The following is a 21977-nucleotide window of genomic DNA, read 5'->3' on the forward strand; positions in this document are numbered from 1 at the left end:
GGCAAATGCAATGTTAGCATTCATTTCAAGAGGACTAGATTATAAAAGCAAGGATGTAATGTTGAGACTTTATAAAGCACTGGTGAGGCCTCACTTGGAGTATTGTGAGCAGTTTGGGCCCCTTATCTAAAAAAAAGGATGTGCTGAAACTGTTGGAGTTTAGAAGAAAGAGGGGGGAATCTCATTGAAACCTATAGAACGTTGAAAGGCCGCGATAGAGTGGATGTGGAGAGGATGTTTCCTGTAGTGGGGGAGTCTAGGAGCAGAGGGCACAGCTTCAGAACAGAGGGATGTCCATGTAGGATGCAGATGAGGAGGAGTTTCTTCAGCCAGAAGGTGGGGAATCTCTGTAATTTGTTGCCACAGGAGACTACGGAGGCCAGATAATTGGGAGTATTTAAGGTGGAGGTTGATATGTTCTTGATTATTCAGAGTGTGTAAGATTATGGGGAAAAGTCAGGAGAATGGGGTTGAGAGAGAAAATGGACCAGCTATGATGAAATGGCAGAGCAGACGATGGGCTGAATGGCCTGATTCTGCTCTTGTGTCTTCTGGGCTTTGACTCCCCCACCATAGAAAACATCCTCTCTACATCCACTCTGTCTAGGCTTTTCAATATCGAAAAATTTTCAATAAGATCCCCCTTTATTTTTCTAAACTCCAGTGAGCACAAGGCCTTTGGTTAACGGTGGGAGTCCAAGGCATAAAAAAGATTGGGAACCCCTGGTATAAAGCATCTTATGTGGTGATGTTCTGGCTGATAGTGTTGATATGTGAACTTGCACTTTCCTTTCTGGTGTTCTGACACAAGGCCACCTGGACGCAGTGGGTTCAGAAACAGAAATACAGATGCAGCATGCACACAGATGCTTGAAGAAACAAGTACAGATGCACACACGGGGACACAGGCATGGGCACTGAACGAAGAGCAGCTGCATACACCATATACTGTAACTCTGGTTAACACAGACAGCTGGAACTCTTTAGGGAAATAAAGAATTACAAGCACAGTTACCATGGGAAAATAAATGTTTAATACGACTTAAGTCACTATAAAAAAGGTTCTTAAACAAATAAATCAATGAAGCAACCAGAGAAATAAATCTGAACATAACTTGTGCTAAATAACTGTTTCTATTAAATTTGTTAATAAATATTTTATTTACACAAAAAATGTTCCAGAAATTTTTCAGTGCACAATATTTACAAAGTGAGGGCACAATTCACAAGATAAAGATCACCACAAAACATTTTGACTTTCACTACACATTCTTTGTACATTTGGTAACTCGTTTGTTTTGTGATTGTTATTTTTAAGCCATTCTGCTTGAGGAACATCATGAATACCAGCTTCTAAAGGGAAAGAACAGGTCTTAGCAAAAGAATTAGAACGAATATCTTTCTTTTACTGAGCTTGGTTAACTGCAGTTTATTCTCAAATAATTTGTCAAAAAGAGATCGAGATTTTAATTGATGTTGAATGAAGTACCTAAGAGCTCTTTAAATAAATCTCAGTTGATCCTTGTTTTCAATTTTTTTAGACAAAAAGGAGGCTTTCTTCTGTTATTTTATATAAAAACAACTAAAGTAACAAGGGATATCATCCTCTCACCTCCCCACAACTGTATTCCATTGTCCTCAGTTGTATAGTTCCTGAGCTTCCGAACGCTTTAGGAGTAAGGGAAAATGCCACAAGTATTCTTTCATTCCCAAATTCCTATATTGCAATTATCTTGGGTGGAAGTAAGCCCCTCTCTCCAATCCAGCCTGTTTCCAGGATCAAAATCAAAACGAGAAACTCAACTTCTCCAGTGGGTCAGATCACTGAATTTAATAACTGAGTCCGTTACAGCCGTCATTCGGTTGCACTTTAAATGTAGAAAAGGCAATCCGGCCAACATGATTTTGTGTTGTTGCAGAGTTAAGTCAGAACCCTCCACAAGTTAAAGCAAATCACTAATTTATGTTATTTCCTATTCATTATACCATATGTTAAGAGAAATTCGATAATTTCGCAGTTGTAATGTTTTTTTGTGATCTCAACATTTTACTGTGCTTATTCCAAATGCAGATGTAGTTTCTCTTGCTCATTACTAGATTTTGCCTCCGTATACAGCGCTATTTATTATATAGTACTTTTGTGGCTGCAGGTGTGTTATAATATCTGCTATATGTTGCTTCTTTATGTCCCTCTCCTTATTATCCAAGTTTCTTCTGACGGCAACCCAGTGCATTGTCCAGTTGTACGTTACTCCTGTTGCCAAACAGTGCTTGTGTCTGTGCTAAACTCTCCAGAATAGTTTCCACGTAGTCCCGTAATTTGCTGCAAAAATCGTCCAAAATGGCGAAATATACATTTTGCGCGAATCTAATTTTTGCACTTTTGCGCAGGTTAAAAGAGAGCCGATTCCACCCACAAAACTGGCCATGCTCCTACAAGAATGATCAATCATTGAACAGTTCTTCTAAATGTTGGCATTAGGAGGATTGTAAATTAAGTTGATACTGTCGATAAAGTTTTCAAAGCTTTTGAACGTTTCTATGTAATTCGCAAGGATATCAGTTATTGTCAAGCAATATAACTGCACTTCCTGTCCAGTTTGTAAGGTAATTTAAAATTAGGTTGTTCACAGGTAGAGGAATGACAATGTTTAAAATGCCCATGTGTAACCCAGTTTCAGTGATATTGCTCAAACTACACCACGCTGCTACTCTTGGTACACGGAAGCATATATATATATTTTTTTTTAAAGCAACAGTTCTAAACATTGAAGTGACTATTTATAAAGCTATCTTCTTGTTCGTGGTAGATTTTGCGTTCAGCGGTACGCGCTTATGTTTGCACGAAAACGCAAGGACAGAAAAGACATCTCGAAGCCGGCACAATTTCTGCCAGAATCAGGAACGGCGGCCTCAGTAAAGTCAACAACTTTTGTCAAGTTAAAGGCCAAATGAGACACATGGCAAAGGTGGGGCGGGCCGGAAATCAGCTGTTCTGATGCTTACTCTACTGATCGCGAAAATTCATTAAAAGCTCCAATAAAGAATTCTGCAAATTGCTAGGCATGCATTAAATAGAAAACATAGCTTTCTATTTTAAAAGGCAGAGTTTTGGCGACTAATGTTTTAGTTTTGAGGTTTCTGGATGGCCCTTTCAATAACTAGACCCACAAGCCCGAAACCACCAGGCTGGCTGTGCCGACCTCTTGTAGGCTGTTCACTGCCTGGGCTCGCATTCGCTTTTGGCGGATGTTGCCCCCTGTTTAGATCTGTGTTGTATTCACCATTGCCTATGCCATGTCGAGAGATATTGAACTTCTCTACTCTTAAAAGATCGGCACAACATCGCGGCCTGAAGGACCAGTACCGTTCTATGTTCTATTCTATTCTACGCTACTTTGCTTCAGACAGGTGAGGCACTGCACTAAAATGACACAGACAGCAATAGGCGGGGTTTCCTGGGGGGAAACTTCGGTCCCGTTCAAATGTGTTGTTTCTTGGATGCTAAATCAGTAAATTACACTGAAAGAAACGAGAAGGAAACCTAGCAATAAATTATAAGTTTAATATAGATATCTTTGTACAATGATTTATTTTGGGGAGAGGAAGAGGTTATGGCACAAATCCCCAACAGGTTCGCGTCCTGAAGAGTAATTTTTTAGTGGACAGTCTCAAACCTTACTAATTCGCTTTGCCTGATGCAACATTTGTGCTTATCCTAGACGCACTGAGCGAATCTTTACGAACCAAGGGTCTCCTTGAAGTACCTATCTATTACACATAGCTTTTCTTGGCGATGAGTCTTTTACTGCTCCGTAGAAAGTCCCTTTATTGTATCCCGCCCTACTGCCTCCAGATATCCCCGTGACTGAGTCAACCTGTGTTCCCGTTGCCACCCCAAGCCAACCCCCCAGAAGAAGACGCCCTGGCCCTCAAAAGCACTCGTGCAGAGTCTGTGTGGTCGTACAGTTCAGGCAGCTAACGTGGCAGCACCAATGGAAAGTACAATGACATCTCTCGGTGACCCTTTTGGTCAGAGTACGGAATCCCCTCCCACAGCACAACAGATCGCAGCCGTCCAAGGCCAGCGAGGTGTTATTGCAGACTCGGCCCCTGGTACCTGTGGTGCCCATTTTGCTGTTGGCTGTACAGAAGTTGGGCGACTTCTCGAAGTAGACCAGGTCCTGGGGAGAGTGTGGCTTGTGAGCCGGGTTCTCGGGTTCCAGGTGTTGCATGTCTGCCCAGGAGGCGCGGTTACTGCCTTTGTTGCTGTAGGTCACACGGGAGGCTCCGTCAAACCGGTCTTTGAGCAAGTTACCCACTGTCCGAAAGGTGGGGAGCCGCATCCAACAGGTTTTAACCGTGCAAGAGCCAGACATTCCATGGCACTTACATTCCTGTCTCATCTCGGCATGGACTGTCTGTGAAATCGATAAATACCGATCAGTATAGGTAAACATGTTGCTACTGGAAAAAGTTATAAACTTACTATTAATGAAGCCTAGCCAGGATATCGGAGGACTGTTGTTGTTGCAGTCTATTTGAGACAGAGGAGGGGTTATTTCCGCACTAACGGATACATCTTAAAAATACAAATAACCACTTTCGGCGAAGTGCTTCCATGGTGGCACCGGAGTGAGATAAGTACCGTGGATAATGAGACGTATCCTGAACGTAATAATGTCGTAGTGAGATGTCCAATACTACAGGCGTAGTCTGGGAGTCTCGATAAACAGTTGCGATGCACTCTGCATCCTACTAGCCTACAACTCTTGCTCCTGGGCTAGTAACGAATGAGTTAATTCTAACAGAAAACAACGCAAAAAACGTTTTTCACGTATCTTGTTTCGCGTGACCATAATAAACCAGTTCCGGTTCCAAGATCTCCAAATTTTGGACAGAGGGACACACTTGGAGGGCAGGGACAACTTTTGGGAAGTAATTTCTAATATTAAACGTTCAGTTGATGGGATGCTTCCTGCAATAGTTGTGTGTTTTATTGTGCTGTGCGGAAGTATGTGTATGCGTGTCCGTGCGTGTATCTGTGTGTGTTTATGTTTGTGTGCATGTCTGTCTATGTGCATATTGTGTATGAGAGAGAGAGAGAGAGAGAGAGAGAGAGAGAGAATGAGAGAGTGTGTGAGAGAGAGATAGACAGAGAGATATTTGTGTTTTAACCTGTATTCACTCAATGGTTTGGACAACAGCGAGTGTAAAAGTACTAAGAAGTTATTATGGGTGATTTTGTGGGTTGTAGATGCTAGCATTGAAAAGTAGGAGGGTAGCAAAAGACTGCATTTCTGGTAATTACCCAATTAACATTGACCAGATATGATGGATTAAAAATTACCAGAACTGCTAATCAAATATTTAAAGCAACACACAATGGACATGGGGGAACTCAGCAGGTCAGGCAGCATGTGTGAAAGGAAATGGAAAATCAATGTTTTGGGTCGAGACCCTTCATCTGGACAACTAGTGAAGGATCTCAACTCAAAATGTCGACTGTCCATTTCCCTCCAATGGAGCTGCCCAGTTGCTCGAGCATTTTGATTTGTTTTGCTCTAGATTCCAGCATCTATGGTTTAGTGTGTCCCCATTCAGACTCCTGAGCCTGCAGTTTACAGTTTCTGAGATATCCATTAAGGTACCTTTTAAAAGTGGTGAGAATTTCAGGTAGTGCATTCCAGACCTCACTTTCCTCTGTTCAAGATAGATTTTTTTTTTGTCAAATCCCCACCAATCCTTAAATCTAGGTCTACTACTTAATAAACTCTCTGCTGAGGGAGACTCACTACCTTACACATCTATGAGTTGAATTTGGGGTTCAAACTTCAAGATGTATAAATGGCTATTCAACTACTGTGTATGTGTATATATACAAATATGTGTGTGTGTGTGTATATATATATATATATATATATATATATATATATATACACACACACACACACTGTATGTCATGACCCATCAGAAGCGTACAGAGCCTTAGGTGCAGTTCTACTTGCATGGGTCTGTTCAAAAATCGTCTGGAGTCTGGAAAAGTGCATAAAGTGGACCTGCTTCAGGCAAGTGGTCAAGAACAAAAGATAACTGGTGAAAGACACAGGGTGACATGAGAAATAAAAAAACTGTTTTCATGAAGCAAGTAGTTACTGCCTGAAAGATCGGCTAAAGCAGGTTCAATCATCATGGCCAGGAAGCACCTGGAGGGAAAGAAACGTACGGGATTATTGGGAATAGAACTGGAAGGTAGGACTGATGGAGTTGCACTTACAGAGAGACATCAGGACTTCGATGGGCTGAATGCCCTCTCTTTGTGATGCAATGATTCTATTACTCTGGAAATTCTATCACACTTTCATGGGAAATTGGATCAACTTTTCACATGGCCAAGAAAACTGCAAGTAAGTTCAACGATTGTACCACGTATTGATTTTACTCTTTCAAGCGAAGTGAGAATTGCTGGGATGGTCAGTGTTTAAACATTGTAGCTTGGCCAGGCCCCTACGATATTCTGTGTTCAAAATTCATCCAAAAGCAACAGAGAATTGTTCATGGCAGGGACTGTTGGGGTTAACAGAATCACAGCCATGCCATTTTAGAAAGTATGGGGTGTCGCAGATTGGCCAAACCAAGTGATCATGGCAGATTTGCTTCTCTGAAAGAAATCATCACCCCAGATAGATTTTTATGACAATCCAGTGGTTTCATAGTCATAATTTCTTATTCCAGATGTATCTAATTACTTGAACTTAAGTTCCCCAGAACTTGTGTCACAAGATCAATGGTTCAGGTCTCTGGATACTGGTGCAGTAATTTAACCACTCTGATACTGTACTGCTATCTTTTCAACCGTCCTTAATACCATAGTCTTCAGATTACTGAACAAACAAGCTGCCGGCCAAAACAAATTACAGAGTAAGGGATTGCCCATTTAACATGCAGACAAGGACGCATCTCTTCTCTCAAATGGTTGTGAATCTTTGGAATTCTCAGTTGTGGGGAACGGGCTGGAGGTCCGAGGCCAGCAGTTGGATCATCTATGCAATGCAGGCTTACGTAACCATATAGTACGTCATGTGTTCTTATTTGTATTTCCATGGTGGCTGTGCATGGTTCTGAAAACAAGTGAATTTCCCTTCAATCTGGAGTGCTGGTTTTCTTAATAGTTTATGATATGAGTAATTCTCTGTTTCTGTTAGGGACGGAGGGGTATTTTGAACACTGAATATTTTAGGTGCAAGATCAAATCACATAGGTTATAAATTGTGTGTTTTGATTTTACACCTTTAAGGTCCTATAGACTTGGGGTATGATTCTCCACAAAGATTGTCTAAGCTCCCATTGTAACATCACTGAAAGATCAGCACAACCCCCAGACAAGGAGACAAACTGATTCATTGTGCTTTTAACTCCAAGGTCAATGATCTCCCACTGAAATTGCAATAGAATAACCCACAGAGCTAATAATACATCTTCAGATTGGAGAAAAGCATGATGACAACAAAGATAATTATCAAAAAAAAACCTCTTTGGAGCAATTTCATTGCATGTTGTTCTTTGCTGACCCTAGTGGCTACTTTGCTGTTTTCATATGCCTTTAATATTCTCCATTGGTTTTACCATTTTTATTTTGTCTTTCTGTTTTGAAATGCCACCACCCCCACCAAGGTTACAGGGAGAAGGCAAGAGGATGAGGTTGAAAAAAATAATCAGCCATAAAAGAATGGTGGAGTAGATTCGATGGACAAAAGGGCCCAATACCGCTCTTCTCCTACACCTTCTGGTCTTTTTGTTATTTCACCAATCTAAAGACCGAGCCAATCTGCTGCTGGACAGACATACATACACACACACACACACACACACACACACACACACACACACACACACACACACACACACACACACAGACACACAGACACACACACCCCTGTGCAATATGGCAAACCAGTGGTACACAAAGTGCAAATTAAATCGGTGTGAGGGAACAGATGACAATGTATAATATGTCCTCAAGAAAGCAATATCTACATTCAGTTTACTCTGGAAGTTTTTAACTTACCAATAAAGAAATGTTTTTCTTTTAAGGTTCAATTAAAAAAAACTGATCAGTTCTCTGGACGTGAGGTTGAAAGACCAAATCAGATAATCAGGATCTTACAGAACTATTGAGAAGAGGGGATGACATGAAGTGTACACCGGTAACAGTGCAACAAATTAGTCTGCTGGGAGACCAGTTCAGCTTCATACCCAGTATCAACAACCCACTGCGGCGACGTTCCCCCTAAGGTTTGCGTGTGTGTGTGCACACATCTTTTGCTACTAGCGCACAAGGGAATTTAAACTGGGCTCAAAGGGTTGGCATGTTAAGTATATTTCACAGTTGCACACAATCACATTTCCTTTTCGTCAGAGCACACATGTTGTTGTCACTGGACAAAAGAATTGTGCAACCAGATTTTTGCGTGCACTGGTCATTACAAATTCGAGGGAACTTTGCAGTTCCACTTATACTCATCTGATAGAAGCCACACTTGCAGGGAATGAAAGTTACTGTGTCAAAGCTCTACCACCAGCAAATGTTCCTAACGTCCAGAAGCACGAGGAAATCTGCAGATGCTGGAATTTCAAGCAACACACATCATGCTGGTGAACGCAGCAGGTCAGGCAGCATCTCTAGGAAGAGGTACAGTCGACGTTTTGGGCCAAGACCCTTCGTCAGGACTAACTGAAAGAAAAAATCTCTTACTAGTTCTTCTTTCAGGGTAACCCTGGGCTTCCAGTTGCTTCCTTACTCAACATCGAATGTGGCAGTTTGATAAGATGTGAGACTTAGGAGCAGAATTAGACCATTCAGCCCATCGAGTCTGCTCCGCCCTTCTATTAAGGCGGATTTATTTTCTCCTCAACCCCATTCTTCTGACTTTTCCCTGTAACATTTGATCCCCTGACTAATCAAGAGCATATCAACCTCCGCTTTAAATATACCCAATGACTTGGCTTCCACAGCTATCTGTGCTTTGGCTAAAGAAATTCCTCCTTATCTCTGTTCTAAATGAACATAATTCTAATCTGAGTCTGTGCCCTCTGGTCCTAGACTCCTCCACCATAGGGAACATCCTCTCCACATCTACTCTGTCTAGGCCTTTCAGTATTTGATAGGTTTCAATGAGATCCCCTCCTCATTCTTCTAAACTCTAGTGAGTACAGCCATCAAACACTACTCATACGTTAACCCTTTCATCCCCAGAATCATTCTCATGAACCTCCTCTGGACTCTTCCCCAATACTAGTTCATCTTTTCTTCGATAACAGGCCCAAAATTGCTCACAATACTCCAAGTGCAGTCTGACCAATACCTTATAAGGCTTTAGGTAACATAAGCAGCATTTCACATAACCAGCATTTCCAACCTACATCAAAGATGCTTAGTTCTGTCGAAAGGTCATTAACCTGTAATGTTTGATACATTAATTTCTTACAGAGCCTCCTGACCTGCTCAGTATTTCCAACATTCTCTTTTTAGATTTTAAGCTACTGCAGTGCTTTGCACCTATTAACACTGGTTTCCATCAGCATCCCTGTATTCTGATTCACCCTCTCCTCCATCCAGACCATCTGCATTACCAAGCACCGCTAGCAGTTTTATCATCCAGTATCTTTTGGTCTTTACATATAATCATGATTACTTTTATTCTCTCCACCCTTCTTTGTAATGTTAAAATTGTGTTTAGTTTCTATCATCTGATGATATGCGACTTGGAATGTGAACTCTGTTTCTCTCTGCCTGACCCTTTGAACATTTTCCAACATCTTCTGTTTTCATTTCAGATTTCCATAATCCGAAGATTTTAGCTTCTTGACTACCAGTATTAAATGTTGTGCATTTCATTTCTATACAAACTGATACTCCAAATGGGAGAGGTTTTGCTGAACTTGAACTCTAGCCAGGAGTCACTGAGGCAGATAAAGTCACAAGCAAGAGAAAATCTGCAGACGCTGGAAATCCAAGCAACACACACAAAATGCTGGAGGAACTCAGCAGGCCAGGCAGCATCTAAAGAGTACAGTCGACGCTTTGGGCCAAGACCCTTCAGCAGGCAGATAAAGTGTTGGCTTTGTTCTCACACAAGAGGTCAAGTGGCAAGCCTGAGCCAAACCTCAAGCAGCTGTGTCTGCTGAGGCCCTGCCCCTGATCTTGACTGGAGTCAGTGCTAGACCTCTTCCTACCAAAGCTCAGCACGTTTTCTTTTGCAGACTTTGAATATCCCTAGTATTCAAAGACTTTAAAGACTTAAAATTGAAGTGCAAAAATGCAATTAAAATACTAGACAATTACAAATCGATAAAACTTAAGTGGAAGTATTTTAAAAAGACACTTCTCTTCCCTATTGCCACAATCGAGAATACTCCATTGAAACGATCAGGCTCTGCAATGCCATACCAGATGTGACGATGATAGATTCCCCAGTGGAGTGTCCAACCAAAGTCAGCCTCAATATTCGATGTATTCAGCAATGAAGCAGAGTGGTAGCAACTGCCATAACACAGTTTCTGCTGGACTTAGAGCAGCTCCACGCAAGATTGGAACTTACTTGCCATGGTTTCTCTTCAGAAACACAGGCAGTACAATCCGGCCCAATTTTCAGTGGTAGAGCAAACCTTTGATCCTGTGCATATAATTACTAAATTCTGTGTGGACACGTGGCCAAGTGGTTAAGCCATTGGACTAGCTACCTGAAGGTCGTGAGTTCGAGCCCCAGCCGAGGCAATGTGTTGTGTCCTTGAGCAAGGCACTTAATCACACATTGCTCTGCGACAACACTGTATAGGTTCTAATGCCCTTCCCTTGGACAACATTGGTGTCATGGAGAGGAGAGACTTGCAGCATGGGCAACTGCTGGTCTTCCATACAACCTTGCCCAGGCCTGCACCCTGGAAACCTTCCAAGGTGCAAATCCATGGTCTCGTAAGACTAACGGATGCCTTTAAATACTAAATTGACTTCTTAAATAATGTTATGCTCGCAAAATATATCTTGTGCTAAAGTAGAAATGATTGCTAATGCTGGGTTGTTTAGGAAGACTAACTGTTTCTATCAAAGTTCAGAATCTTCCCAATTACATGTACAACAATGCCTTGAGAGAGATGCTGATCTGCCAATATATCCAGATAATTCATATACCAGAAGTCTCGTTATTGCGTAGTGTCCATATAAAGATACACTTACCTCTTGTTGTGATATTCATTATTGTCATGCCATTTACCAGGCTGCAACCAAGTGCTTTCTATGCTATCTTTGAAACTTTAATTGAGAGTTCTCTATTGAATCCTCAAGTTTCTAGCCCAGGGAAGGTAACACTCCACAACAATCTCCGCCTTGGGAACTTACTCCAACCACCTCTTCTCCAGTACCCAGGCTCTACCATTGGAGTTGTGAGCTCCATTACACAGAACTCAGAGCTCCAGAGATCTGGGTTCGATCCTAACCTTAGACATTGACTGTGTGGAGTTTGTCCATTCTCCCTGTGACCCTGGGTGCTCTGGTTTCCTCCCACATGTGCTGGTAGCTTAACTGGCTCTTGTAAATTCTTCCTTGGTGCAGATTAATAGCAAAAAGAATCAAGGGGAACTTTGTTAGCTGCATGTGAGAAAATAAACTGCAGTGCTACAGGAAAATGAGAAGGAAAATGGGACTGATGGAACGGCTCTCATTGAAGCCAGCGTTCAAAGAGTGGGCTGAATGGCCTCCTTCTGAGTTGCTATAAGGTTATTTGATTTTATGCTACATTTATGTGCTGAATGTGTCTACTCCCTAGTATGTCCTGTATCACTGCAGGAGACCATCAAATGATGAAACTCAGCCTTCTGGTTTCCTACCCTTTAATGTGAGCCTTCAGTCTCCTCTGAGCCCTCCTGTGACCTGTTGTCTTTCTCCTCTTTTAAACTACAATGTGACTTGTATATTTTCTTTGGCTTTAACCTCATTTGTGAGTGGGTTACTTCCTCCTCTTTAAACTCCACTATGCCCCATGTACCTTCCTGTAACATATATTACCACCCGGTAAAATTTCCCCTTTTAACTTTTATTGTGATTTCTTTGTTTTCTTTTCCTTAATCTCGCTTGTGGTTGTGTTGTTTTCTTTCCTTTAAACTCTACTGTACTTTCTCCTGATTTAAACTCTATTGAGGGCTATTAACTTTCTCCTCTGTTAAACTCACTTATAATCTACTTAACTTCTCTTTCATCTGTTGTCATAACTTTACTTTATCTTCTTTATCTTCAATGTCCTACTTTCTTCTGCTTTAACCAACCTAACCCTCCTATTGTCACCCGTTGACTTTCTCCTCTTGAATCACCCTTGTGGCCTATTTCTCTCTCCTCTTTAACCATTTTTTGTGACCCATGTATGTTTCCCTTTGAACCTTTTATGTTCCCATGTTTGTGAGTTGCTTTTCTTTTCATTCAATTTAATTTTGACTAATTTGCTTTCTCATCATTGTTGTAATCTCTTTCCTCTTTCAACTAAATTGCGACCTGTTTATTTTCTGTTTGCTCTGACTTGTGATCTGTTAACTAACAATTCAGCTTCAGCTTCTAGTATAGCTAATTTACCTTTTCTCTCTTTTAATGTCCATTGTGACTTGTTTATTTTTGTCTTCCTTAACCTGTTTACTTCTCCTTTTAAACATTGATTGTAATCTGTTTGCTTTCTCTTTTATCATCTAATGCAACTTGTATTTATTTTCCCTCTATCTTGACACATTTCCTTTCCTCTTTTTTTGAATTATATTGCAACCTGTTCACATAGTCTTTGTTAAATAGTGTGATCTTTCTCCTCTTTAACTGATCACCTCAATTTCTCTGCTTTTTTTCTCTCTCCTCCTTCACTTTGCACTGTTTTTACTCGCAGCTCAGCTCACGTTTAAAAACTCAGTTTTGCATTTCTGTGCCCTGGGAAACATTTTGTGTGGTTTTAATATGTGTTTCCCACCTGTTTCATTGCTGCTTTTACATTTCATTGCTTTTATTTTCTTTCAGGCCCCTTTTCTTTTCTTTTACCTGCCAATTTCTCAAGTTACTTTCTGCACGTTGCTTTCCTTGTCTTGGTGTTTAAAGTCCAAGGTTTTTTTAATACATTAAATTGGTTTGCAAATTTCTCACATGATTTAGTCAACTGATTGCCCAAACATAATTTTTTCTTCAATCTCTGTTCTAGAAACCCCTCTATTTCCCTTTCTTTCTCAATCCACATGTTGCTTCAGATCTCGCCATTGACCAAGGTTCCATTAATTCTTCATTTGTCACTATGTCCATGTCACTTTCAAGTAATTAGGTCACATTTTACAGAGAAAAAGTTAAAAAAACATCCAGATATAGTGACCCCCTAATAGCAAAACTATTCCTGTTTGCGTAGTTTGGCACTTTTCTACAAACAAATGTTCAATGAACTCATGGCTACTGAATGCTTAATGGTATCATCTATTGCCACTTAAAATTGTCTAGCCTTAAAGGACAGAATGTCATTTTACAAGCTCTCTTCATGTTAAAATAGGTATGGGTATTTTGTAAAGTTGCCTTGGTTTCTTTTGACCTGGAGCTAGAAACTCAGCTGCAAGCCTCTGAACTTTCCCTACCAATTCACCCTGTCCTGACCCAATTTTGGACCTTGTGTTAGAATGATATGGTTTTAAAAGGGCAGGCTTTGCTTACTCAAGCACCTCAGAACCAGAATGAAGCACCTCATATTACATCACATCATGCAAACCCAACCCCTGGCAGCAGGTCACCTGACAAGCAATGCCATCAGAGACTGAAATTTTCTAATGAGTGATTTAGTACTGTTCCTGTCAATGTGAAATATGTTATTGATGGAAATTGAACATTTTTTGCTATCATAAGACCATAAAAAGTAGGGAACAGAATTAGGCCATTCAGCCCATCGAGTCTGCTCCACCATTTCATCATGGCTGATCCATTTTCCCTCTCAACTCTACTTTCCTGCCTTCTCCCTGGAATCTTTCACACGCTGACTAATCGAAGACCTATCAATCTCTGCCTTAAACATACCCAATGACTTGGCCTCCTCAGATTCACCACCCTCCTGCTAAAGAAATTCCTCCTCACCTCTGTCCTAAATAGATGCCCCTCCATGTAAGTAACTTGGTCTTAACTTCAAAAAGCTCTGGAGCAGTCCTCCCTTTTCTCAATTCCCGCAATACATACCCACCCAACAAGCTTCTATGTACCAGGATAATAGTTTTATCCCATTTCTTGCACCTGGGTTGCAGTTGTCAGGGCAAACTGTTGTCAAATCATGGGTTGGGATTTAATGCTGTGACTGTACCAATTAAAAATGTAATTTGGGAAAACCCTGGCAAGGAATACTGAGAGATGACACATTTAAAGCTCAGGTTGTCAGGATTCTATAATTAACCTAATTCCCCAGAAGATAAGAACCCAGAGCCAACTGCATAAGAAGAGATGTGAGCAATGTTTCCTGGGAAAGACATTGAAATTGGGGGCTCTTGGGATTCCTCCAGACCTGGAAAGACTTGGGGTGGAGGAGCAGGCCTCATGAAGGTTGCTCTTGTTTGTAATTTGATATAGTCTCAAATTACCGACAAGGCACACTGACCTTTCTAAGTATGTCTGAGGCTCCATGGCATACAGGCAAATGATTGACTTCCTCTGAGTTAATAAAGATAGATGGGAACCTCTCCTCTCTAATCAAAGCCATTTCTCTGTAATTCTGGACATGTGATTGACTTCCAAATATGGGGGACAGAATATCTCAGCTACTTATAGATCTTCTTACCATTTTGCTCTCTGACCACATTGCCTCACTGACATCTGAACTCATCTGAAGTATTTCATTAGCGAAGAGATGGGGGTCCCGCTGGCTCCACCAGAATTTAAAAATATTCCAAGTAGTAGATCATCTGGGAACATTACCAGGTTTGGCTTTGCAACATAAATTGTGAAACTGGGATAGTATAATAATTAAGACATTGAAAGGCCTGGATAGAGGATGTTTCCATTAGTGAGAGAACCTAGGACCAGAGGGTGTAGCCCCAGAATAGAAGGATACTTCTTTAGATCAGAGATAAGGAGAAATCCCTTTAGCCAGAGGATGGTGAATCTGTGGAATGTGTTGCCATAGGTGGCTGTGGAGGCCAACTCTCTGGGTGTATTTAAAGTAGATGTTGATAGGTACTTAATTAGTAAGGGTTTCAAAGGGAGAAAGCAGGAGGGAGAAGGTTGAGAAGGAAAATAAATCAGCCATGAACGAATGGTGGAGTAAACTTGATGGGCCAAATGGCATAATTCTGCTCCTATGTCTTATGGTCTTAATCGAGGTGTCAAACACAACGACGCCACTCTAATAAAGTATAGTTTGAGGTGTGACCTTTATTACACTATCTGCCTGTTCCCATTTATGTAAAAGATGGTCTGATGCCATTCAAAACAAAGAAGTGGGAGTTTCTCCCAATCTGAAAATCATAACAAAACAGCAGATGTTGAAAATCTGTAATAAGAACAGATAATGTTACAAACACTCAGCAGGTCAGACAGCATCAGTGGAGAGAGACACAGTCAGAACTGGGAAAGAGAGGATTCAGTCAGTGTTTTCTCTCCCTGACCTGCTGAGTGTTTTGAGCATTTTCTGGTTTATTTCAGATTTTCCTGATCTGTCAGCTAAGTTACCATTCAATTAATGTCACCAAAAGATGTGATGTACCTATTTTCATTAGTGCTGTGTGTGGGAGCTGGCTCTGTCCAAATTGCTACAACAGCGTAGCAGCAAAACTACTTGGGGCATTTGAGAAACAAGTGGAGTACATCTCTAATGGGGAACATCGCTTTCTCTGCAGGGCTCAGCTTAAGTCAGTCAACTTTGTACATTGGTTGAAAACAATGATCTGGCCCATTCACTGTTTCCCTCTGCAGCTGCCTGATATCATGAGCAATGTCATTCAAAAAGCTTTCTCCACAACAAGTGCTTATTTGAAATGGAATATCCTTGGCATCAACGATCAACTTATGGTGCAGCTGGCCAAGGGAGAACCTGGGAGCTGGTGGATCAATTTTAACCCACGTCCAATTTTACGAACATAGTTCATTCAGGATCAGCACCACCAAATGACAATGTGAGCCTTAGTTAAGAATATGTCCATTGCCTCTGGGCCAAGAGGGAAAGGCGAATGTTGCCAGTGGAGACCAGTCAGCCTCATGGGCTGGCTTATCCAATGCTCCATTCGCAGCTGCTTGGTAGAATTTGGCAGCAGCACATTTGGGACGTCCCATGAGCAGTCCCTCAACTCCACTCCACCCACATGCTAATTGTGCCAGCATTAAAGGCTCAGCCCCTGCCTTGCAACATCACAGGCAAAGAGTGACACCCAATATTAGCATTCTAATTTGGTAATGATGTAATTGAATGAAATATATCCAAAAAAAACCTGACAAATTAAAAAATATACTTACTGCTGTTCTGACTGTAAGGCCCAGGGTGACTCTGGTAACCTCCTGCCACCCTGCTTCCTGTAAGGATTCCATTCCCTTCTTCCAGTTACTCTGTCTCTGTCTTGTCTGTTCTGATGGAGACGTGCCCACACTGTCCCTTCCTCCACCAGGTTTGACAGGCCTCTCAACTCCCTCTGCTCCACCTCCCATGTTCTTGCTCTCATCCAGAGCAAGGGCTGATCATCATCTTCCACCCCACCAACCTCCACATCCAATGGAATATGTTCTGTAACATTCACCTCCCCTTTCAGTATTCCAAAGGACCCATTCCTCTATTACTCCATTCCATCTCCGCCAATATCCATTCCCATTCTCACCTCACCTTCCCAAGTAAACACAAGATGCAACAGCTGCCCTTTCACCTCTTCACTTTCCACCATCCAAGGGTTAAAACAGAACTTTCAGGTGAAGTACTTGTCACTTTTACTACTTTTATACTTGGTGCTCATGAGGTAGTCTCCTCTACATTGGAGAAACCAAATAGAGATTGCATAGCAAACACCACCACCTGGATGTTGCCTTCCACGCTAAACACCACCCCGACTTGGTAATGTATCAATATTCCTTCACCAATGCTGGGTCAAAATCCTGGAACTCCCTCCTCACACTTCAGGGACTGCAGTGGTTCAGGAAGGCAGCTCACTACCACCTTTTCAGGGCAACTAGGGATAGGCACAAGATGCTGGCTCATGCTGCAAAGCTCACATCCCTTGAATGGATGAATATTGACCACCTCTACCCACTGCACAAGAATGACGCAGAGCTTCCCGTCAACTGTAGTTGACAAGGGCTCTCAAATGTGTCACCCATCCTTTTAACTCTTCACCACATTACCACTCTGACCCCTCTTTCTTTGGTTTCTAACACTACTCCAATGATACCCAATGTAAGGAACAGTATTTTGAATAGTCATGTTACAGCAATCAGGACAACACTGAACTCAGCAATTTCAGATAACCAGCCTTTCCAGTATATATCAGAACTGGTCAATTCTGATGAAACACCATCAAACTGAAAAACCTCTGTTTTATTTTAACTTTCCACAGATGCTGCCAGCTCTGTTGGATATTTCCAATATTCTATTTAATTTCAGATTTCCAGCAGAGGCCTTATTTTGTACCCCGCAGTTCCTGCTTTATTTTGTTCTCTCTCCCGTTCTCGTGCATCTTTTATTTACACCTTTCCCAGACAGAGGAGCTGCGATTAACGCACCTTCACCACTCTCTCTCAGCAGGCACTCCCAGCTCTTGTGTCATGCCCGGTCGCCGAAGCTCCACCCCGCTAAAGGCATTCCCCTTTGTTCCTTCCACCCTCACCCTTCTCTGCTACCTAAAGCTTATCCACATTTCAAAGAAAACTCGTTGATCTGAATCAGTAACTCTATTTCTCCTCTCCGCAGATCCTGGCTGACCCCTGAGTATTATAGCGTTTTCGTCTTTATTTCATATTTCCCTAATCCGCAGCACGTCGCTTTTAAAACTGGGGTCCTACGTCATGTTTGTATTTTGACGGCAGTTCAACGAACGTCTAACCTGAAATTTTCCTATTAGAAATACTGGAAATTCCTGTTAGGGAATATAACTGGAATGTTGGAAGAGAGGGTCATTCCTAAAGTTATCCGCTTTTAGTTTTGCAAACACACTTCACCCCGCTCATTCTGTTACTGACGTACTCAATTGCCGTATTTCATGCACTGAAATCATGTAATCGTTACCAGTCTGCCAGCCTCGTTGTTGTGCAGGTTGGTCAGATAGCGCAGGTCTCTTCCCCTTTCGCTTGAGTCCACGAACTCGCGGCCAAAGACGCGGCCGAAATCAATGTTGTCACTGCACCCACCCCAGTGCCAGTCTGGTCCGCCGGGTCCCCGCCGTCGGTAATCGCACGTACACGACTCAATGGAGCCCTCGGAACACGAGCGAGATACCGAATGAGTCACTGCCGCACTGATCAGAGCGAAAATGAAGGCCGTCTCACGGCAGCCTGCAGGGGAGGACAAGGATCGAAGACGTTAGAGAAAGGACCAAGAATTAGAAAGAGACGACCAGAGAATGGAATAACCTTAAGATGCGGCGGGGAAGAAGGAAAAATTGAAGGCCGGAACCAGGGTCAGGAGGCAAGCAAAGCAATGGAGAGAGAGAAAGGTGAAACCGAGAGCAGGAGCCTCCGACTGGGAACGGCGCAGCGAGTGAGCTGGGCGCAAAACGCAGTAAAGCAGCGAGGCACACAGCCGTTGGGCTCTGGGAGAGCTAAGATGGGGTCGAAAGTGCGAAAGGTGTACGGAAATGCAGGAGAAACCTGACATGGTTGAGAGTCCGAGAACTCTGGAGAAACGGAGGGGCGAAATTCACAAGCAAATTAGGGAGGCAACGCGAAAAGGCGGAAAACGTAGACATATGGGAGAAAGGGTTAGAAAGGGAGATGCAGAAAAAGCAACAGCGTGCACTGAGCTGTAAAGCGAAGATCAAAGAATGCGGGAATTGGAAGCAGAAAGAAGCCTGGCTAGAGTACTAAACTAAAAGTGAGTCAAACTTTGGGTAAAACTGTTGAACGGGTGGGTTTAACAGAAGCCGAGGCACTAAGCCCAAACGGTGTTCCGAATCTTGGGACCGGCGCTCCCAGTAAGCACAGGGTAGCTTTTCGAGACTCTGGTTGAGGAGTATGTCTTTGCTCCCCAAACAATGTGAAGGTCAAAACGAACCTTCACCCAAATCAATCTGTTGGCCAAGGAGGATTTGATGCTCTGCTCGGTATCAGATCCCAGAGCGGCTGTTTCACCCTTTCAGCTTGGGTGTCGATATTGACTCGCAACAAACAGGAATGCGAGGTTGGAAATTCCAAACTATAAAAATTCAGCTCCTGTACACACAGCCCGTGTGCTTCCAGCGCTCTCTGCTTTCAATGACAGACCCGTTCCCCGCACTAGGATCAGGTTGGGAACCTCCCTAATACCAACTCTAAGAGGATTACCCAGTTGAAGAGGGAACATTAGTAACCAAGTGGATTTTGATTTAATTATGAAAGTCGAGATGGCAGCTTCTGGCATTTCAGTTTTTCCATTTTACTTCAGGACATGCCCCGAGACCAGGCGCGTCTCTGGAAAGCGAATCTGCTTCGTTCCATATTTAGTCTAAGCCGGGTAGTAACTGGGTTTCTGCATTAAAAGAAACTTTAACTTGGGCAAGTACATAAATCAGGTTATTATGCGAAATCAAGTCTCTTTCCGATCAGTCTCATATGAACCGAGTATACTAGGTCGGTGTTCCCTGAACCCCCAGCCTAAACAGGCTTGGGCAGACTCATCTCAGATAGGGCGCTCATATGGTTCAGGAAGAGTTTAGGTACAACAATCGCTTCGTCTGATTGGGATTTCGCTATGGGCCCAGCTTGTCGTGTATCAGTGAGAGCCCGTTATCCTCATCTACGTCTGCTTTCACACCTGGTCTGCACAGGGTAACCTCGTTAGTGGGGTAAGAGTTTCGATAGGGAACCGGGCTACACTAGACTGGCTTGAATTATATCCAAAGCAGTTAACACAAAACACAAAACATGATGGAAATGCTCATCAACCTGAGACATTGTGTCTGTTTCTCTCTCCACGGATGCTGCCCGGCCTGCTGAGTATTTCTAGTATTTCCTTTTTATTCTATGATTCCCGATTAGGGTCTTCCTATCGATCAAGTCTAGGCTGCACTCGGCAGAGTGACTCGGTGATACTGATCTAATGCTGGAGTACCCCTGGATGACACCTGTCTGGGTGAAGTATATACCGTCGCTGCTCATTCTCATCTAAGAGAACTTACCTCGATTAACGATTTTGCCGAAGACGTTAGGAGTTTGAGATGTTGGACAGTTCCAGCGTCGACTGCGGAATTGCCATTTGCACTCTCTGATGGCATTCTGCAGCCCTCCTGTGATACTGTGCAATATGCCCGGGTTCTGTCGGATCAGTTTCCTCTGCTTTCTGCTCAGCAGCTGCAAGCTTGGATCCAAAACTAGTTGGACATACTTCGAGTCGATCAATAGGTTCGAAGAAGACGCAATATTTACAATTCCCCTGAAATAAAACAATGAACAGAATAAACAACCTCAATGTTTTCGATTCCCAACATTATTTAATAACTTCGCACCTGTTTTACCCCTGTTAAAGAGACGCTAAATTGTTTTCACTGACGACTAATATTGGTCAAAACTTACCACCATCTCCCACTGTTATTTACTGCCAGTGTGTGGGAAAGTGAAGAGAACGCCAGAAACCACAGAGTCTTGAATCCCAGAACTAATTTCATGATGATGCTGGTTAGGAATGATCATAAAGTAAATATATATTTACAGCATATATAATATGGATTAAGTTAGTTGCCGTTCCCCTCCCCCTCCCCAAAAATAATGTAGTTTCGGAGGTAGACTTAAGGGGAACAGGTAGCTTTTGGCGCGCCCTCTCCAATCTGGTCACAGACGCCTCATAACTGGGACGTCCTGGCGCTTATAAGTTTGTATAAAGCGCTTTAAAAAAAAGTGTCGGCAAGCCTCCGAGTTTAGAGGAACAATGGTAGAAACGCGACACATTCTTTCCCCTATTGCCTGCGAGATGGGACGCAAGAGCTTTCCATCAATCTGTCCATCATCCACTAGTTGAAAGACAGCAGATTAAAACGGTTAATGTCCATGTAAGACCACTTCACTCCTATTGTTCAATAACTTTCAGGCAACTGCAATAAGCTACTGCTATGTAACTGAAACAATTCTGTAGTAATCAGCCTCATTTATTCCCACAGCGAGAGAAACATTTCTTCGAAAAAATGTATCTTTGAATCTGATCTTCAGATAACCAGGGCGCAATGAGAAGATGCGCGTCCAAAGGAATCGTTTCTGGCGTTGCTTCCTACACTGTTTATGAAGAACATTTTCAGACTGCGTCTGTTATTCGTTGGGAATCGCCGACAGATCTCGAGACTTAAGTAATTCCTGACGCCTCTGCCGCAGCTTCGCGTTTTCCTTTGGCTGAACAGAGAAGATTGCTGAAGGTCGCTCTCAGTATGTCCGAGCCGTCACGGGCAGGGCCAAAAAGCTCGCGTTTCTTTCAGGGCTATCTTCAGCTGAATATATTCATATTTAAAAGGAAAACAAATAAGGAAACCATTCCCGCCTCCTACCACCCCTCAGTTAAACCCAAAATATTAATCAGGGAGGAATCGTTTTCACTGTGGCTGCTGCGATATCTTTATATATGAGACATTGTAGTCCAATTTATCTGGACTAAAGTTGATTGATTTCTGCTTTTCAAACGCATTTTCAAAAAAAAACTAGCATTGCAGATATGTATGATAAAAATAGTAGACATTTTATAATATCTCTCTTGGTTTGTCTCAGTTCAGGTCGATGATTTGGATTTGAATTAAAGTTGTAGATTGCAATGATAGGTTCAGCGAAAGTGCAGAGATTC

The 21977-nt window shown here is 42.4% G+C and overlaps 2 protein-coding genes across 2 annotated transcripts in view; one reads left to right on the top strand and one right to left on the bottom strand.

The window, feature by feature from the left end:
- Positions 1 to 3586: 3586 nt before the first annotated feature.
- wnt1 (wingless-type MMTV integration site family, member 1) lies at positions 3587 to 20958 on the bottom strand. Its single transcript, XM_072248716.1, has 4 exons — positions 20729 to 20958; positions 20335 to 20588; positions 18249 to 18514; positions 3587 to 4421 (listed from the first exon to the last, which is right to left on the bottom strand). Exons 1-4 carry the CDS (start codon positions 20818 to 20820, stop codon positions 3933 to 3935), a joined length of 1101 nt encoding a protein of 366 aa, XP_072104817.1. The 5' UTR covers positions 20821 to 20958; the 3' UTR covers positions 3587 to 3932.
- The window catches only part of LOC140191368 (protein Wnt-6-like), a 30801-nt gene continuing 27088 nt past the window's right edge, over positions 18265 to 21977 (top strand). The window contains exon 1 of the mRNA XM_072248718.1: positions 18265 to 19052. The gene's annotated coding sequence lies outside the window, so the exon portion shown is untranslated. The remainder of the gene's footprint in view (positions 19053 to 21977) is intronic.

This window comes from Mobula birostris, chromosome X, assembly GCF_030028105.1.
Source record: "Mobula birostris isolate sMobBir1 chromosome X, sMobBir1.hap1, whole genome shotgun sequence".
Taxonomy (NCBI): domain Eukaryota; kingdom Metazoa; phylum Chordata; class Chondrichthyes; order Myliobatiformes; family Myliobatidae; genus Mobula; species Mobula birostris.